Source organism: Podarcis erhardii (assembly GCF_964252035.2).
Source record: "Podarcis erhardii genome assembly, chromosome: 2".
NCBI classification, from domain to species: Eukaryota; Metazoa; Chordata; class Lepidosauria; order Squamata; family Lacertidae; genus Podarcis; species Podarcis erhardii.
Window position 1 is genome coordinate 64,175,474 of NC_138498.1, and position 18,764 is coordinate 64,194,237.

Consider the following 18,764-nt stretch of genomic DNA (forward strand, 5'->3'; position numbering starts at 1 on the left):
TCATCTGCACTGACCCTACACTCGATTTATTTATAAGAAGATCAGCAATTTTCATTTGGTTCACCTGGGAGCGGGGAGAGAGGCTGAGAACCACTAAGCGAACATAGGATGCATGGTTATGAGCTACACCCTAAATTGTTCTACTATTGTATTTTTCAACTTACAGCTCATTATGTTTCAAGCCATCCTAAATAGCGGGGGGGGGGGGAGTATTTTAATCAGCAGTTCTCAGACTTTTATCTCTGTGCCACACTTTCAGAATAAAAACTTGCTCATGCCGCACCAATTTTTTCTTAATTGATAAGAAATACATTGGAAAACAGAAAGAAACAACTCCTAGCTTTCAACACTTGCCACCAGCTCAGCTCGCCAAGACTCTCCTCAGACCACACCCCTTTTCTCAGCCAGAAATAAATGTCTGATGTAACGAGGATTAGGGTCTTGGCATCTCGGCGGCAGGAGATCGAAAAAGACACAAGGGGGCAAGACCTGGGACAGCTGGAACGCTCTTGGGCGAGGAAAGGGGTCGAGGAAACTCAAACTGGGCTGTAATCCTCACCTGGGAAGTGTCTGCCATCTCAAGACTTCACCACAGGGCTTTATGGTCTGAGGAAGGGCTCAAGCAGGTATGGGGGAATCTTTTCTCTGGACTCAAGGGGTAGTTAGCTAGAAGGGAGAGGCTGCTGTGAGGAAACGTCAGAGGAAAAATGTTGGTAATCTGGACAATGTCTTCTAGTGACTTGGATAATATCTATATTATTGAGGACTATGCACCAAGTATATCTTGCACAGAAAGATCCTTGTAGAGTTGAAACTTGGGACATTCTCCTTCCCCCTTCTAAAATGCAGATTTGGGGCTTTAATAAGCAGGAGATGTTCCAGCAGCTGTTGATGTGGGAAAGCAGCAGAGAGCATGTACATGATGGCAAATCCATCCCTACTGCATGAAAGGGCGTTAGATCTGTTTTCTAGTGCCATGTGATGTTTCTCTGATACAACTGGGGCGCCATAAGTGCGAAAGCTTGTTCCCCAAGGACACAAAGTGGGTAGCAGATAACCCATGCTACGGAGCATGCTAGATGAGGCATCATTACTGCAAGGTCACTTAGACAGGAGGGCAGAAGAAGGGGAAAGGGAGATTTAGTGGCTGTTCAGTGTATCCATATAGAAAACACTCTTTGTAATGGCTAGGCAGCCCAGCTTAATGTCCACAGGGCAAATATTAGCACTTAGCCCCAGAACATGAGTTGATGGGTGTTTGCTCAGTCCATAAAGGAAAATGGCTTCTGGCACAGGAAATCATAAGACTATGATCGGGACTAACCATTTGCTCTAGGAGACCCTGTCCAACACAAAATTGCAATGGAAGAATGCTGAATGCCCCCACAGAGCAAAAGCATGGAAATGTGCTCCCAGTCCAAGCTGGCAATCTCGTCAGGCCATGCAATACATAGCCCTTGCCTCTGTAACATTAGCTCCGTCGGCTAAGCGATAATTAGCTTTCCAGTTTCTAATGCGCTCTGCAGATGTCACAGTGTGTCTCTCTTTGGACTGTCCTGTGGCAGTAAGTAACATAGGATGGTTAAAAGGCTTCCTATTGGGAGGTAAAGCCATTTAAATTTGCCAAACAATTCTGGTTCTTGAATTACGGGGCATAATGTGACTTGCTCCAGCCTGCAGCCAGAGGCTTGGCCTGAAAACAGGACAAGAAAGAGGGATGTTATATATGCCGAAGCTTGGAACTAGCAAGGGGGAAGTAAATTCTCTCACCCAGCCAACATTGTCTGTGCATTTCTCAAATAAGGGAGGATGTGACCACAAAGTTCAATTTCCTACTATCATCATTTATGGATTCCACATCACATTTTTAGATGCAGGCCACGTTCAAGACTGAAGAAATTGCCAGTGTGTCTAAGTGATAGCTGGATGGCAGGTCAATGCAAAATTAGTCTGAACACTTTGCTGGCATTGTAGGCTGCAATCCTATGGTTGCTTACCAGGGAGCTGGCCCTGTAGCATTCAGCAGGACTTTGTTATGTGAACAGGCATGTTCAGGATTGCAATTGTTGCTTGATTAATTAAACAACTCTTCTATTTGGGTTGACTCCGAGGCTCATGAAAGGTAAAGAGTAGGAGGAGATGAATGGAGAAGGACAGTGGAAAAGGCAGGAATATGTGTGTATTTTCTTACATTTATATCCTGTCAACTTCCCCAAGTCCAGGTTGCTTATATCAGACTAGTCGCCTCATACCTGGTGCTGCTTGATAATTCTAAGAAACCAAAAAAATCTGTGCAGTTTTGAAAGGCTAATTCCACCATCTTGATCAAAACTGCATCCAATTATGTCCATATCCAGACAAAAAACCTGCCCCTTGATCTCAGCCTCCATCAGGTGAAGTATGGTTATAATACAGTGGTACCTTAGGTTAAGAACTTAATTCGTTCTGGAGGTCTGTTCATAACCTGAAACTGTTCTTAACCTGAAGCACCACTTTAGCTAATGGGGCCTCCTGCCGCCGCCGTGCGATTTCTGTTCTCATCCTGAAGCAAAGTTCTTAACCCGAGGTACTATTTCTGGGTTAGCGGAGTCTGTAACCTGAAGCGTATGTGTCAGAGCTGCCCCTAGGTCCCAGCTCACAGAGGACCAATGCCAGGCTGTCGTTATGTACAAAAGTCTTTATTGAAGTTCAGTTTCCATTTCAAAGCCGTAGCGCGCAGCTCTACGTCTTAAACCCTAGACCGGCGAAGCTCCGTCTGAATCTCCTCCCCTTCCACACCAGTTTAAGACTCTAGCCTTGCTCCACCTCTTCCTTAGCTCCTTCCTCCTCTGGGCCCCCCTGCCCGCTGGGGTTTCACCCTTTCTGGACTCTTCTGACGCTGATTCCCCTGATTCTTGCCCCTCCCTCCGGCGGGCTTTAGGACCTGGTTCCCTATCTGGGCTACCTGCTGTGCCGCTCGCCTGTACATTTGAACTTGGCGCGCGCGCCCAGCCGGCAACCTTCCTCTTGACCGTTCCCTGGCTCTCCGATGGAGGCGTGGTCAACCCTGACTCATCTTCTCTCGCTGGTGGTGAATACGCTGGCCCCGATACCTGGGACTCCTCCCCCCCACTACGCTCTGGTGGGGAAGCTGGTCCTGATCTCCAACTGCTGCTCTGGGAGTCCCCGCTGGCCCCTTGTTTCTGGAGTGTCCCCCTTGGGGCCCCCCTTGCCCTGGCCACCGGCGCCCCCTTCTGTGAATCTTCCAATTCGCTGGAGAGGCTCATGGAATCTCTCGGGCTACTGTCATCTTCTCCTACGCTGCCGTCGGATTGCTCCCCCTCGCTCTCCATCTCCTCCCTTCCCTGTGCTCCCGCTCTTGAGTCCCTGACAGTATGTAACCTGAGGTACCACTGTATTGTATGAGGTGACCAACTGCATAGAAAATAGATGGAGAAATTTTAAAAAAATACATAGTAGATATGTGAGACCTGTTAACATTTCAGACCTGCTAAATGGATTAAAGGATAAGAGAGCTAATGGTGAAAGGATTTCAGGAAGCAGTAATAAGGAAGTGAGAGCATGATTCTGCAACCGGCAATGATGGCAATTGCATTTCCATCCTGAATTCTGACTCATTGCCTGGTGAATATACATGGCACAAACTCAGTATCCGAGAGCCAGGTTTGGAGATAATCTACAAGCAATTTTTTTCAGCCATGCTGCAATGACAGGAATGCCACCCCCCACCCTCCAGAGCATATCTGTTTATGCCAGTGGCATGCTTGCAAAATGATGCCAGCTGAAGTGGGTGTATAATGGATGATGCCTTAAAACACCACAGTCCTAACCTTGCCAATAGTAACTTGTATTGAATTCTATGGGGCTTATGCCCAGCTAAAAGGGCTTAGGATTGCCACCCCATTGTTCATAAAACCAAGGTTGCTCATGATGTTGGAGACCTGATGGTTGTGTACTTGCACAGCTTAACTCCTAGCAATATTAGGCCCTTTGAAATCTCAGGGCTAAGTACTTTTGTCCAACTCCCATGAGATCATCATGTCAGAAATCCATGCCTGCCTGCCTGCCTGCTTCCATCCTTCACGGACCAAGGATCAGGGTTACATCTCCCAATCCTCCCAGGTCAGTAACTTAAAATAGTTGCTGCTGATATAGGGAAGTCTCTCTAGCAGCACGGAGGAGGAACACACAGCCCTACATGAACTATGTAGTTCAGAGAAGCTGAACTTTGCTCACTGTAATGTGCTCAATTCAAAAAGCTTGAGCTCAAGCTTTTTATTTATTTTTTATCCTCAAGGTCATTTGTTTACAACCCAAGGGCATTAAAAACAAGGCTCCTTTTCTTGCCTAAGTGAGAATAATTCTGCATAATGATACAGACCAAATGAATATAACCATTAATTGCAGTTTGGTTCTGGAACCGAGACGTTTCAGGAGACGACCTTGTATACCGAGCTTATTTTATCAGTCAAATTGTTACAAATGTACCCCAACCTGTCCCCAAACTGTTAGAGAGACAAGATCTGTTTGGGTCACAAAAGAGATAGCAGAAGGCAGGTTCCTATGCTCCTGACTCAGGTCATTGATCCATGTAGCTACACTGACTGGCCCCGGCTCCCCAGGATTTCAGACAGGGGACATTGCCAGCCCTGCCTGGAAATGCCAGGGATTGAACCTGGGACCTTCTGCATGCAAAGCAGATGCTCTACCACTGAGCCACAGCCCTTCTTCAATGGATACCAGAGAAAGGAAGGGGGGCAAGTCCCCTGCAGACAACTAGGTCCCCACCTCCAAGAGCAAAGTTCAGTTCTTTCTAGGGCTTTGAATGCTTCATAACTGGATTAAAATTCAAAGTATGGAGAGAGCAAGCCGGATGAATGGGCTGTTTCTAAAAACGGGTGAAATAAAATAGAATCATAAAATTGTAGAGTTGGAAGGGACCCCCAAGGGTCATCAAGTCTAACCCCCTCCAATGCAGGAATCACAGCTAAAGCATCCATGACAGATGACCATCCAAACTCTGTTTTAAAACTTCCAAGGCAGCCCATTCCACGGTCACAACAGCTTTGAATGGCAGAAAGGTCTTAAAACGTTTTGTCCTTCAAATGACTCACTGCTCATTTCTATAACCTAGAAAGCCAGTTTTAGTCTCTCATCCACTTGCACATTTGTTATTATTGCACAAATGTATTTGGCTTCATGCCCAGGACAGTGGCAACATTTCCAGCATTTTCACATTCAGAAGAAAGAGCAAATTTACAAAGACAAACATCCCAAGTAGGGCCAGTTGTTAGGCAATACTAGGTAGAAACAACAACACACACGAGAGATGTGTGTGAATAGCTTCGTTAACGTGTGACCCCAAAATTTTGGATCCCCCTCTAAATGTTAATGAAGCTTGTATGGAGACTGATAAACTCTTGCTTTCCTTTGCAGTCAAGAAAATGTTCCCCCTCCTTCATTCAGATCACAGCAGAGAGCCGAGGAAACGGGTCCAGACCATTATGGGGGAGCTCACAGATGGAGAAGGTAAGCTGTCCTCAACTGCCATCATCTTCAGAGGTTGCTGACCTTCACAGGATTCGTGCATTGGCGTGTTTTCACTGGGCTTTTCGTTTACAGCCTCTAGCTCACAAAGGCAAAGGCTGCAGTCCCAAGCAGACTGCCCCTGCCCCCTGCCAGTGGGGCTTTAAGGAGAGGTGGATCCACCACTGCGTTCATAGCCAGCAGCTCATGGTGGCTGTAGCAGCGGGAACAGGACAATAGGGCTGGATCCCTCCGTCAGCTCCAGGCTGGCTCCGTGATTGTTTCCAGGTTAGGCCCAATGTCACACAAAGGGCAATGAGACTGGCTAAGGCTCCAGCAGATCCCAGGCCGGTTCATACCTCTCACCCACCCAAAGAACAAACAATTTAAGTGCTTTTTTGACAGTAGGGATACCACCAAGATACCACCTTCCTGTCAGCATGCCCAGTTACCAGAAGGGGGATTTTAGTTCTTGTGTCCTTCCACTGGCACTGGGAGACTAGCTCAGCTGCAGATGCCTTCACTCACTCCAACTCCTCCTCCTCTATAGCCTCGCCTAAGTGGAGCCTAGATGGCTCTTCTCATAGCTCAGTAAACAACCTTTCTGAGGTGAAGGACAAAATGGTGCCCCCATTCCATAGACTGAAGCTGACCACTTCAGTACTGCTCTCCATCATGCCTGAGGAGTGTTGGGGGCAGGTGAGGGGAGTTGGGGGCAGGTGAGGGGAGTGGGCAGGGCAGGACACATGGGGCAGATGCAGATTTGCTCTCCAACACCTCCTTCCCCCTCTCCTCTCTCCCCTCCAGCATGAGCTGCCTCACTTCCCCGCCTTACATTAGGGCACCTTTAATTAATTTACAACCAGTGTTTTGTAAATTAAAGCCTTTCCGCTGCCTCCATGTGACATACGCCTGTTTTTCTCAGCTCTGGTGGAGCTCGATTTAGGAAAGAAGGTGAGCATTCCTCAGGATCTGATGATGGAGGAGCTCTCCCTGCCAATCAACAAGGGCTCCAGGCTGTACCAGAAGAGGCAGAGGAGAGTGCAGAACTTTGTGCTGGAGCATCCTTCGGGCTACAGAATTGTGAGTTGTGTTTCCATCCTGAGGGAAGAGGCAGGAAGCTCTGTGAGAACAACCTTTGGGTCCACAGCAACAGGTGCAGCAAGGGAGGCAGCAGTGCTGACCAAATGGACTCTTGTTTCTCAACCATGGATCCCTGACTGCCTAAGAATGAGAAAGCGAATCCTTCCCAGTTAGGTTGCTGAGATGGGTAGGGGGAATGGCAGGCCTCTTAAATCCTGTTGCTTGGCATCAAGTGTAGTGGGTAAGCTATGTTCCATCTTCATCCACGGCCTCCATGCCATCCTCGCCTCTATTTTCCACCTGTTTGTTTTTATTCATTGAAATATCTGCACACTACTTTTCTGCCCCACTAGCATTTCCCAAGATAGTCCATGGAACATCAGTTAAAAGCAAGGTCAGGGAGCTGGATCCAGCCATCAGCTGTGAGAAGCATTTTCATTTGCCCACACAGTTTGAAATCAAACGGCATCGGCAGAGGAACAGGGCTTTGCAAGCACCCGTACACAGGAAAAGCACTTCATGTGATGTTGTGGTGATATCAGGTGGGCCTGTGCCTCTGCAAGCACCACCAGTCAGCTGATGGTTTGCTCTGGCCCAGGCACAAAGTTTTGCAGGCACCACTCATTAGTTGATTGTCAGTGCTTGCAAGGGGCTTTTAGGGGCTGCCAATCAGAGCCTCACCCTGAGATTATATTTGAGATTGGGCATAGCTTGGGGAAAACAGTCTCATGGGCCAAACTGGAACCCCTGCCAGGCTTAATGAGGCCCATGGACCAGAGGTTGTCTACTGCTGATTAAAAGCAACAGCCAATAATAGTGTAAAAACAAGCAAGAACTAAGCATTGGCAGCCAGATCATAAAGCCATAAAAGGAGGGGAGAGAAACCAAACTAAAGATAAGAGGAAACAAAACATGTGCCAAAAATGTCAGTAAGATGGGGGCAAACTGGGTTGTGCCACACGACATGAAGCAAAGTCTCAGTGGATGTGCAGTGTGGGAGAAGGCAATCTTCCAAAAAGCCTTATCCTAAACCGTTTAGGGGGAAAGGCTTTAACAACTAAACACCTAGGAGCTATTAGAGGGTGCCTTGAGAACAGATGCCAAGGCATGTCTGCTCCTACTGATGACAGACAGAATAAGATGTCAAGCCACTTCTGCTCTCAGGTCATCCTCTGTCCTTTGAGCTTCACAAGGCATGCAAGATTTGCCATGGTGGTCATGCACTCAATGCATGGACAAGATCATCTTGCAGGCAGGCAGGCAGGCAGTCACCTCTGACCCTCTCCTTGGCCAGCAATACCCCTCCTGGTCTAAACAATTACCGACTTATCTCTGTTCACATGCTATTCGATGGGCTAATAAAATGAATTAGTGGGCTGTATGCAACTGCATGCTGCTCACAGCAGTTCCGTTGGAATTAATGACCCCAAAATAGCCATGTCTATTGACCTCAGTGGGTTTACTCTGAGTAGGACCAGCATTGGATGCAACCCAGTTGTAAGTTTATTGCACCAGCTGTTGTGCTGTGACATGAATCTTCCAGAAAAAGGGTGCCTAACTTATTTGGGCCAGAGGGCCACAGTCACTCTTAGTCAATCCTCCAAGGGTCACATGTCCTGGCGTGTCGTTCTCTCACAGGCACACACGCACAGCACATACGGTACATATAATAGAGGCAGGCAGATACACAGTTCCCTCCTCACTTTCTCAGTTGTGGATCAACTGAGGAGGAGGACTTTATTGCTACCTGCCTGCTCACCAAATGATGGTGAGGGGACAATTTACACCCCTGCTAGATCATGGGGCTGTGCCCACAACAGCATTGTGCATTTCCCTCTCTCCCTTTCACCCCCCTCATTTTGCTGCTGCCGCCACTGCCCAAACTGAGTGTTTAAGAGATCAGGCCCCTGAACAGGGCCTGCTCGAGGAGTCGGTGCCATGCTTTGCAGTCTCTTTTGCTCAGCAAAAGTCAGTATCAGAGACTTAGAGCTGAATGCATTCACATTGGAAAAAGTCCCCATTTTCTAATTATACAGGCACAATCAGTTGGGTGGTGGGCCTGTGATCTTCTTCATTTATATAGCGGCTACATTAAGGCCAAATAACTGCCTTTGACAGTAAATGTCTTTGACGGCTTTTCTTTAACTCATTCCTAAAGTAATTTAACTGTTAACACCTCTGTCCGTGAGTAGCTGGAGCACATCTAGTCATCCCAGCATTTAACCTACACATATATTCTCTAGTAGTCTTTTTAAGTTAAATCACCTGGCTCATATAGTATGCATTTGACAAACCACTTCTCACACACACACCCCATCTTCTAAAATAGGTTCACAACTGAGGCCACCATATTTGCTATGGGAATGGGCATACAATGCAAAGGCAAAATTATGAACCACTGCAGAATAAGCTGCAGGACTGCCAATTCTAACAGGAGGCCATATTTAGCTTTAATCTACTAGTGTCTGCATTCTCTCAGCCTTAGGGCTTCTCCATGGCCCTTGCCCATGTCTTGTATTAATATTATTTTCCTTGCTCTCTTTGCAAGATCTCAAATGCTTCTGAAGGAGGAGGAGGCTCACACGCTAATTACGATGGAGTTGGCATGTCAGAAGGACAGGTAGTGTGCATGACTGCTGCATGGGGAAGATCTCACTTGCTTAGGCTAGAGTTTAGGGTCCATCATGAGACCTGGAGAAGCCAAAAAGTGACACACTGAGGCAGATTCACCCTGAACCTATGTCATTTGGACTTCTTTCCCATAGTCACCCATTTCCCTGATAGGGAGCAGACTCACTAACTATTCCAAGTTAATATTTCAGTGGGGGCAGTGTAACTGTCTTCATGCATGCACCCAAATATGTACCTGATCTGCATGTCCTGTCATTTATGTAGCATGTGATGGAAGCGTAGCTCTCAGTGCTTGCTGATTAGGTTTCAATATCTTGCACAGCTTGAAAAGTGAAATTTGTTGGTACCTTTCTTCTGAGAAAGGGAACCTACACTACAGACCAACTGGTATAATTATCATTGCCTCTTCCCAAGGAATTCTTAGAATTGTAGTTCTGTGAGGGGTAGGATAGGGCTTTCTAACAAGAAGCCTCAGCCCACCAAGAGTCTTTGGGGGAAGCTCTGTACTCTGAAACCAATATAAGACTGTAGTGTGGATATGCTAGTTTCTAACAATCCCATTGTAGAATACATGGCACTTGGGTAGCAGGAGGTGGAAGCACTGGAAAGCATTCAGGCAGTTTTGGACTGTGGTCCATTCACAGAAGCAGCAAGATGTGTTCTATTTCCTTCAAGCAAAATTATTTTCCTCAATGGTGAATTAAAAAAAGCTCATCCAACCAGGGGCCTGGTTGGCCTTCTTCCACTCCCCTTTTATCATTCTGCTTCTGTCTGAATTTCCATGCCTACCTCAGTCTTGAAAGCATGGTGAGGAGACCTTTCTGGTGACAGAAAACATCTTGGAGCCTATGCCTGTTTCCCTTTGTCTGCTAGTCTATCCATAATGCCGAAGGGAAGGAGAACTACCAGGCTGGACTTCACGAAGCAGCCTCAGGAAAGGCGACACCTCCCAAAGTGCCAAAGAAAACAAACAAAGTCTTGCGGATGAGCAAAGCCCTGAATCCCAATGCCATCGCTCCAGGTATGATCTAGGCACAGCACCACTGGGACCAGAACTCTTATTCAGCACAAAAGCAAGAGTGCAAGTAGGCAGTTTAATGATGATAACAACAACAACAACAATTTATTATTTATACCCCACCCATCTGGCTGGGTTTCCCCAGCCACTCTGGGCGGCTTCCAACAAAATATTAAAATACAATACTGCATCAAATATTAAAAGCTTCCCTAAACTGGGCTGCCTTCAGATGTCTTCTACAAGTCTGGTAGAGCACCTGCTTTGAGGTCCCAGGTTCAATCCCAGAATTTGAAAACGGGCTGGAAAAAAATCCCTGTATGAAACCCTGGAGAGACTGTGGGGACAATACTGAGCTAGGTGGACCATGGCAGCTTCCTAAATTTCATTAATGTCAATAAATGTCCAAATAATGGTAACAGCAGTCGTTGGAAGGATCCTAGTTGCTGCCAGGTTAAGCCCCACTCCAGAGCTATCTCAAACATTCCCTTGAGCCCTTGACACTGTTATAGTTTTGTTTTGTTTTGTTCTTAATCTCCCTTAGCATCAGCAGGTGCCATTTGTACCTGACCGCAGGTGGAGTCAAGATTTAGTTCCAGGTTAGTTGTAGTTTCGGGAACTTCACTTCACCAGCAACGTTCCTTGAGATGTCTGACGAGACATCTCAATACCCGTTCCCTCTAAGCAGACTGATGCAGAGGACAGCTGAATCAGAGACAAGCTGGTGTCCTTCATTAAATACAGAAAGGCAGGGGAAGGAAGAGGGAGCTTCTAAGGATGGCAACTGGCCTTTGATGCGGCCACCCTGCTTGTCAAAATGACTGGGGAAGGAGCCAGTGCTGCCTGTGTGTGTGTGTGTGTGTGTGTGTGTGAACTGCACATCTACAAAAAGCAGGACAGGACATGCCAAGGCAAGGAGAAGCTGCCTTCTACTGACCCACTACTAGCTCAGTACACCGAGTGGCAGCAGCTCTCCCTGGTTTCAGGCAGAGTTTTCTCCTAGCTCTACTTGGAGATGCTGCGATTGATCATGGGACCTTCTAGATGCCATGCAGATCCTCTACTAAGGACAGGAGGGCCATATTGTTGAATGCCTCCGAAATCTGGAAACAGCCTGCTCTTTCACATCATCTGTTCTAGTTTCTGCTAGGAACAAGACCTCTGAAACCAGATACTTCAGGTTTCTCTGCCATCGTACTTAAGATGTTTTCATTGAATGTGTCATTCTGAACCACAGGCTATTCTGGACCTCTAACTGGTGTACCACCAGAGAAGTTCAACAGGACAGCCATACCCAAAGGCTACCAGTCCCCCTGGCGGGAGTTCCTTAGCAGCGAGGACTACCAGGTAGACCATGAGACCCGTTTGCCTGAACCTCCCAGAAAAGTGAATAGTTTTGATGTCAGGAGCTTCAATAGGTAAGGCCTCATTCAATTTCTGTGTGGGATTTTGAGCTGGGATGTTCAGCATAAAGTTTAATCAGCATTCATGGCGGATTATGCAATCAGCATTCATGGCTGATTATGCCCCACAACAAACAACCCCTGAAATTAGAGTGTGTGTCAGAAAAACCTGTAGAACTGTACGCAGGGGGAATAGAGGGGTGATTGTTCTGTCTGTCAAGCCAAAACGCTTGCCCTGGTGGAACAATTCCCTTAGCACAAGATTGAATTCCTCCCATTTATTTGGGAATAAGCACTGTTTCATTGTGGAAAGAATGGGATAATATATTTTGTAAGTTTAAAATAATAAAACGAGCACCTGCAGCCATGAACATTCCTGCCTCCCGCTGACTAGAATTAAAAACAAAATAAAGAAAGGATGCTGTGGTGACTGGAGGCAGGTCTGTTCCACCCAAGGGGCTGATGCAGGATCTGTTTGTTGCTGCCACTCTCTGGGTGGTCATTTAGGAGTGCTGCAGGGCCACAGGCTTTGGCCTTAAATTGCATCCCTAGCTGCAGCGCTGCTGGCGTCTCAAGATGTTCTTCTGTTAGGCAGGCAACCCTTCCAGCACCATGGCTCACTAGCAGTAGTTAATATAGGACTGTTAAAGTAACAGCAATTGTGTAGAAGACATGCTTGCATGTGCCACTGCTTTGCCATTCATTACCTTGTGGAAAATTCTCACAAGTTAATATTTTCAGTTCATCATGGCTTATGGTATGAAAATGTTGGAAGATGGCCCCAGAAAATCTAGCATATAATCATAAACCAACTTTTCAGAAAAGTGCAGGACAACCCCCATCGCCATCAACTAGGGATGGGGAGCCTGTGGCCCTCCAGATGTTGCTGAACTTCACATCCTGTCAGCCCCAGCCAGCATGGCCAACGGTCAGGAATGATAGGAGTTGTAGTCCAGCATCCTCTGGAGGGCTAGATTCCCTCACCTTGCCCTAGGCCAGTGGTGAAGTGAAGGGCTGTGAGGACCAAAGGGCCAACCAAAGTTGTTGACCTTTTTTTAGGATTGATGTTGTTGAGGTGTTTTTTAGGATTTTACCCCAGTGGCCGGATTACACCAACTGGCAGGCTGGATTAGGCCCCTGAAATGGACTTTGGACACGCCTGCCCTAGGCAGTGCTTGGTTTGAGGCATAGCTGTCAACGTTTTCCTTTTTTAAAGGGAAATTCCCTTATTCCGAATAGGATTCCTCGCAACAAAAGAGAAAAGTTGATAGCTATTGTTTGAGGTAGGGCTTTGCTCTGGAGTCTGGTATCACTTCCAGGACTTAGCTGGAGGGCATGTGGGTGGAGCTATTAACGCATTTGCATCCTTCTTCTTGCAAGTGTTTTTCCAGAAGTCCCATTCTGCAGGGATACAAAGTAAGTATAAAAAAATGCTTTAGGACTTGGGGCTCACTGATGATTGGGCTTATGAATTTGTTCCCAACTGCTAGTAACAGAACTTTGAAATTGTACTGGTAAGTCTCCTACATCATTGTGTCACTGGAACTGGAGGAAGAGGAATCAAGTGAGGATTCTGTTTACATCCCATGCCACTCTCACATGCTTTTAACCAAGAGTTCTGTTCTGTTTCCTTTCTGCATTAATCTGCAAATTAAAAAATGACAACACTGAAAAGGTTATTTTAATTACGTATCTAAATATATATTTTTTCTCAAAGTCATATGTAAATCTATATTTTGATATGCTTAAATTGCCGAGAACTGTGTTCTGACATTTGGAGAAGTGTGAAATCTGTTGTGGAGCTCAATTTCAATCCGTACATCATTATCTAAAAAGCTATTTCATGTATGAATTAATTAAGATTTAATGCTTCAAGCACCCCTAACTCCTGGCACTGAAAGTGTAGCTTCCACGCGTACTTGAACAGTGGCACTTTTCCTTAACGCACTAGCTGACTGCTGTCTTTCACTTGCGGGGGTATATATTATAAGAAAAGATTCAAGAGGGCAATGCTGTTAGGTCTAGGGGAAATACTCTGATTTGATAGCACAGTTTTAATCCATTTAATCCATATGGTAGCCACACTGGCAACAGAAATTAAATGAAACCTATCACGTTCATGGCAGAAAATTTTCCACAACTCATAAGGCAATAATTTGCAAGTTAGACTTCCCAGTTTTAACAGTGCCGCCAACTTGATTCTATAAAGCAATCCTAACTCCTAACCAAGGATTCGTTGGATAGGAATGGATTGATGTAGGCTTCCCACCTGCAAGCCAGGACAGAAAAGAGGGGGTATTTGTCTTTGTTTTTCTTGTGCTAGCTCCAAGCTGGTACAACAGAGTAGTCGACACTGGGCTCCTCCTCAACTGCTAGCCCAGGTTATGACCCAGCGGATCTTTGGCTGACCTACTTCACTCCTTCCCTGACCACAATCTGTCCCATTCAGACCCTTTCCCTGGCTACCAGCACCAGAAATACTGCTGCTGTTACCTTGTCCACAGCTCCCCTGATGACCTTGCCCCGGCATAAACCAGGAAACCTCTTGCCACATCCAATTCCACCCACAGCTTTGCAAATGAAAACAGTCACCAACTTTAATCTTAGAGATCCACACAATGCAGTCAAGGTGCCACTCGTATTTTTGTCTTCATCAGCTGCTAATTGGCAACTTTCAAAACTTCATCATCTGCAGTGTATGTGCCAAAGCATAATTCATAGCCTCTTCACATCTAAATAAAAAAATTCTTGCTGAAACCATGCCCAACTAGTCTTCATCACTCCCAGTGAGGGCCGGCCCACCCCGGAGGCAAGGTGAGGCGACTGCTTTGGGCGGCAGGATCCACAGGGACAGCAGATTTGGATGTAGATATTTATTCCTCCTCTAGTTCCTGATGTAGATCTTCACTTACCCCTTCTACCCTGGCAGGGAGGGAGGCACCATTCTGTGATTTGCCTCAGGTGCCAAAATGTCCTGGGCCAGCCCTGCTCCCATTACTGTCTTGCAACGTCTTTTTTAAAAACAGAATCTTCCTGCGTCTCAATATCTTTAACATATGTTGGACCAGGGAACTGTTCCAAAGACTTACTCTTTTAGTTTTGGTTACTGCTCATGTTTCTGTTTATTTCTGGCCCTGTAGCAGAAATACATTCATATATGCTAAACAGACATAGCTGCCTGGTTTCTTCCTCTCTCCGATGTTTTAAATGAACCCTTAGTAGCACTGTATACCAATTGAATCCAGTGCTTACCACGCCTTCATTTGAATGTTTCAGTGATTATGACTTGCCAGAAACCAATTCAAGAAAACAAATGTTTCAAGGCAAATAACCTGACTGAAAGGCAAGGAAAATTTTTAAAAGAAAATTATTATTTATTGTATGTTTAAAACAAAACCCACCATGGCCATTAGGGGACCAAGAGGACACAGAATCAGCATTTGGTATGCAGGCTTCTCTATTGACAGGAGCAGCCTGCACTCATTTTAATTTCCCACATTGCCCTGGAGGAATGCTACATCAGGAAGTATTATGGGAAATAAAAATGGCTGCCTATTGATAGGTAAATGAAGTGAAGGCTGCAATTGGGATCTGCCTAGTGGGCAGTGCACCATGGGGTACTATGTCAAGGCTGTCTTCAAAGGCAGCCTAGGTGCCAAGATGGATCTTTGAAAAAATATATATACTGGAAAAAATATTTTCTTCTGGTTAAGCTTCTCTTTAGCATTCCAACTTAGAACCTTTTGACTTGAAAATTACTTTCATTTCAGTGCCAACAACACTGATTTATTTTCTCAGATACACCCAGATTTTCAGTTTTTACTGCCCTGTTGCAAGTGAAAATAAATAAACTGGCTCTGAGTTTTACACAACATTTTTGTTTGCATAATACACTTGAATAAATGCTAGTCTTTAACATCTTAAAATTCTAGATAAAACGATCGCCATGACCACTACAGATTGTCAGGACCCACACTATTCTTCTGAATGTAATTTGCTTTAACTTGTTTTTAATTTCTGAATTTTAAATTGCTGTTAACCCACCTTGGGACCTGCTGGCGAAGGGTAGAGAATAAATTTAATAATACATGACCACGGAGGACCAACACATACCGCAATCTCTTCCCCACTTAAGACTGAATGTGTGCTACACACTACAGCCTTCTCTTTTTGTACCCGCAGGACCCCAACCCCATTTGGCGGACCATTACTGAATGATGTGATCCTTGGGTATGAGATGAATGAAGCCCCATCAGACATGAGCAGCTTGGAACTCATGTTAAACAGGCCCAGCTTCAACAGAGCACCTCGGGGCTGGATACAGGCGATGCCAGAATCTGAAGATCTGTAACTTGCTACAGTGCTGCTGCCTGACTTTTTCCAAAGCCAATGCATGCTAGCCTCCTAATCATGGGGAAAAGAAAGAAAGCACCCTTTTTGAATTCTGTGGTTTTACACACGAAGATGTAACAATCATCTGTTCCTTAGCAGGTCTTAAAATTTGGTAAATACAATCTCAGATGAACAACAACACATGACATATTACACTATGTCATGATTTAACAGAAATAAAGCCAAAATGGAAAAGCCATGTGTAAAAAATGAAGTAAACCTTGTGATTCAGTAGCTCGTAGAAGCACCTTTAGCAGCAATAACACAAAGCAATTGTTTTCTGTAGGACTTTATCTCTCACACATCATTGTGGAGGAATTTTGGCCCATTCTTCTTTACAACATTGCTTCAGTTCATTGAGGATCGCTCTTTCTTCCTTGACATTGTGTTAAAACACACCTGAATGCTCCAGACCAGCAAACTGCTAAAAATTCACCTTTTATAGAGGTGGGCACACATGCTGATCATCAATTAAGCAATGACATTTGATTAACAGCCCCTGTCTGCTACTTAGCTTCTTAATTCTTATGGAAACAGTAAGGGTAGACTTAGCTTTTCACACATGATTTCTCCATCTTGACTTCATTTCTGTTAAATAAATCATGGCACGATATATCATGTGTTGTTGTGCATCTGAGGTTGCATTTACCTAATTTTAAGACCAGTTAAGGGACAAATGATTGCTATTATGTCCTGATATGTAAAAACCCCTAATTAAAAGGAGGTGCACTTTGTTTTTCCCACGACTGTATATACCTGCTAAAAGGGAATCTCTCTAGCATAGAATAGATACCGTACTCACACACAAGGCAAAGTTGGAATAGTAGGTTATGCTTGTTACTATTACATGCGTTCTTCACAAGCTCCTGCCTAGGGCTTTTACTGTACGATTTAACTGTACAAGCACGGCCTGCAACCCACTTCATATTGGGATTTCTTATGTTTTTGAAAGGATCCTACAGTGAAGTGAGGCCTTCTACCAAGCCCAGAACTGCAAAAGCCAAGATGTCAGGTTGCTGCTTAACTCTCAAAAGGAACCTAGTTTGTTCAGGAAAGTGAACCTATTTCCTTCTGAGAAGCATGAAGCTACATTCAAGTTCAGATGAGTTATATTTCCTTTGGTCTAAAGAGAAAAACAAGTCTGGATGCCAAGTTTGTGTCAAATACCACCCCAAAATTTTCTATGGGGTGCCATCAAAGTAAGATGCTGTAACAATAAAAATCACATTAATATATAGGTAATAGCAATAAAGATTTGAAAGCTGTCTTCTAACTTCATTTTTCGCTTGTCCAAGAAGCTATTTGCAGATAGTTTTTTGCATTCGAGACAAGACCCAACATCTAACTTGAGAACAGGGAGGGATGAGTCATATCTTTAAGGCCCAAGACAAATTAGGTTGCAGGGACACAGTAGCAGTTTGCTATGGAACCTAAATACAACATCACCATGGTGCTAATGAACTAGCGCTGAGAGAGCCAACTCTGCCATCTGATGAGAGGAGCTCTTCCCATTAGCTCTTGCGGAAAGCAACACAAAGTTTAGTTCTCGCTATTTAGCCTCATTAACTATGTAGCAGGATATGTGAAGTCTAAGAAGCCCATTAATATAAAATATTTAAATTTGAACTTAAGGATTAGAGAAATTAGTGGGAAATGGACTCAAGGAGGGGGGGAAGCAGGGTGGTAAATTAATGCTTGCCATTTCAATGGAAATTGCATGTAAACAGCATTCTAGGATTGCAACTTAAGTTCTCCCTACCCACAAACTGGAAATAAAACAGGAAAAAGGGACTGAAATTAAAACAGGAAAAAGGATTGCCACTGAACTGACCTGTTTGTTACTAATACAGTTCCCAAAATGGACCGTGAGTGGGCGCCACTGGTCTGATCACACTGTCCTGGGTTTTCTACTCTGCCTGTATTGTTACAGGCATTTTATAAAGCAGACCTACATATTCCAGATCTTGGAATAGATGAGAACATACCAGCAGTAATAGGAGAGTTTTCATTTAAATATCAACTTTCATTAATTTATAGCTGCTGCTGCTATTATTATTTTGTTTATTCAGCTTTGTGGAACTCCTGTGTAATTTTTAAATTATTGGTATTTATGTGGCTATTAAACTAGGCAGTTTTTCTTAGATTGTTGTTAGTGATTGAGGGGCTACAACATGTAAAATAAATGTAATATTAAGAACATTAGCTGTCAGAAGGACTCTTTAAAACGGAACTTAAAAGTGAATTCCTACCAAAGGGGGCACTTCAACAGCTATTCCAAACATCGAGAGTAGACTTTCCATTCCAGCTCCCATAACACAGCATATAGGCAATTTAATAGGTAGAAATATCAGACTATTATTTGTTACAAAATCCTTGTCAGTGAAGGAATAGTTCTAAATTTATGAACTGGAAGTGATGTTTACATTTGGAAATATGTGGGAAAATAAAATGAACTATATTTTAAAATGCTTGTTGCTTGGTTATTTGGTAAAACACTTCAATATTTGAGATTCATCTCTGATGTCATTTTAGAATTTGTTAAAGCATTCAAATTGCTTCAATAAGGACTTGGGCACTTTTGATAAATAGCATACCACCTGCAGTTTCACACCAGTGTGGGGGCCTAAAAAATCAACATGCATTTGTGCAAATGTTCATCAGTCACTTTTATATTCCATCCTTTTAGTAAATGAGGCAAACACTAAGCAATGCCA

The 18,764-nt window shown here is 44.6% G+C and overlaps 1 protein-coding gene across 1 annotated transcript; it reads left to right on the forward strand.

Annotated features, from left to right (window-relative positions):
* Positions 1-434: 434 nt before the first annotated feature.
* MYOZ3 (myozenin 3) lies at positions 435-18,516 on the forward strand. Its single transcript, XM_081851480.1, has 7 exons — positions 435-626; positions 5,437-5,529; positions 6,452-6,609; positions 9,158-9,229; positions 10,114-10,261; positions 11,493-11,673; positions 15,841-18,516. Exons 2-7 carry the CDS (start codon positions 5,445-5,447, stop codon positions 16,007-16,009), a joined length of 813 nt encoding a protein of 270 aa, XP_081707606.1. The 5' UTR covers positions 435-626; positions 5,437-5,444; the 3' UTR covers positions 16,010-18,516.
* The last annotated feature ends 248 nt before the right edge of the window (positions 18,517-18,764 follow it).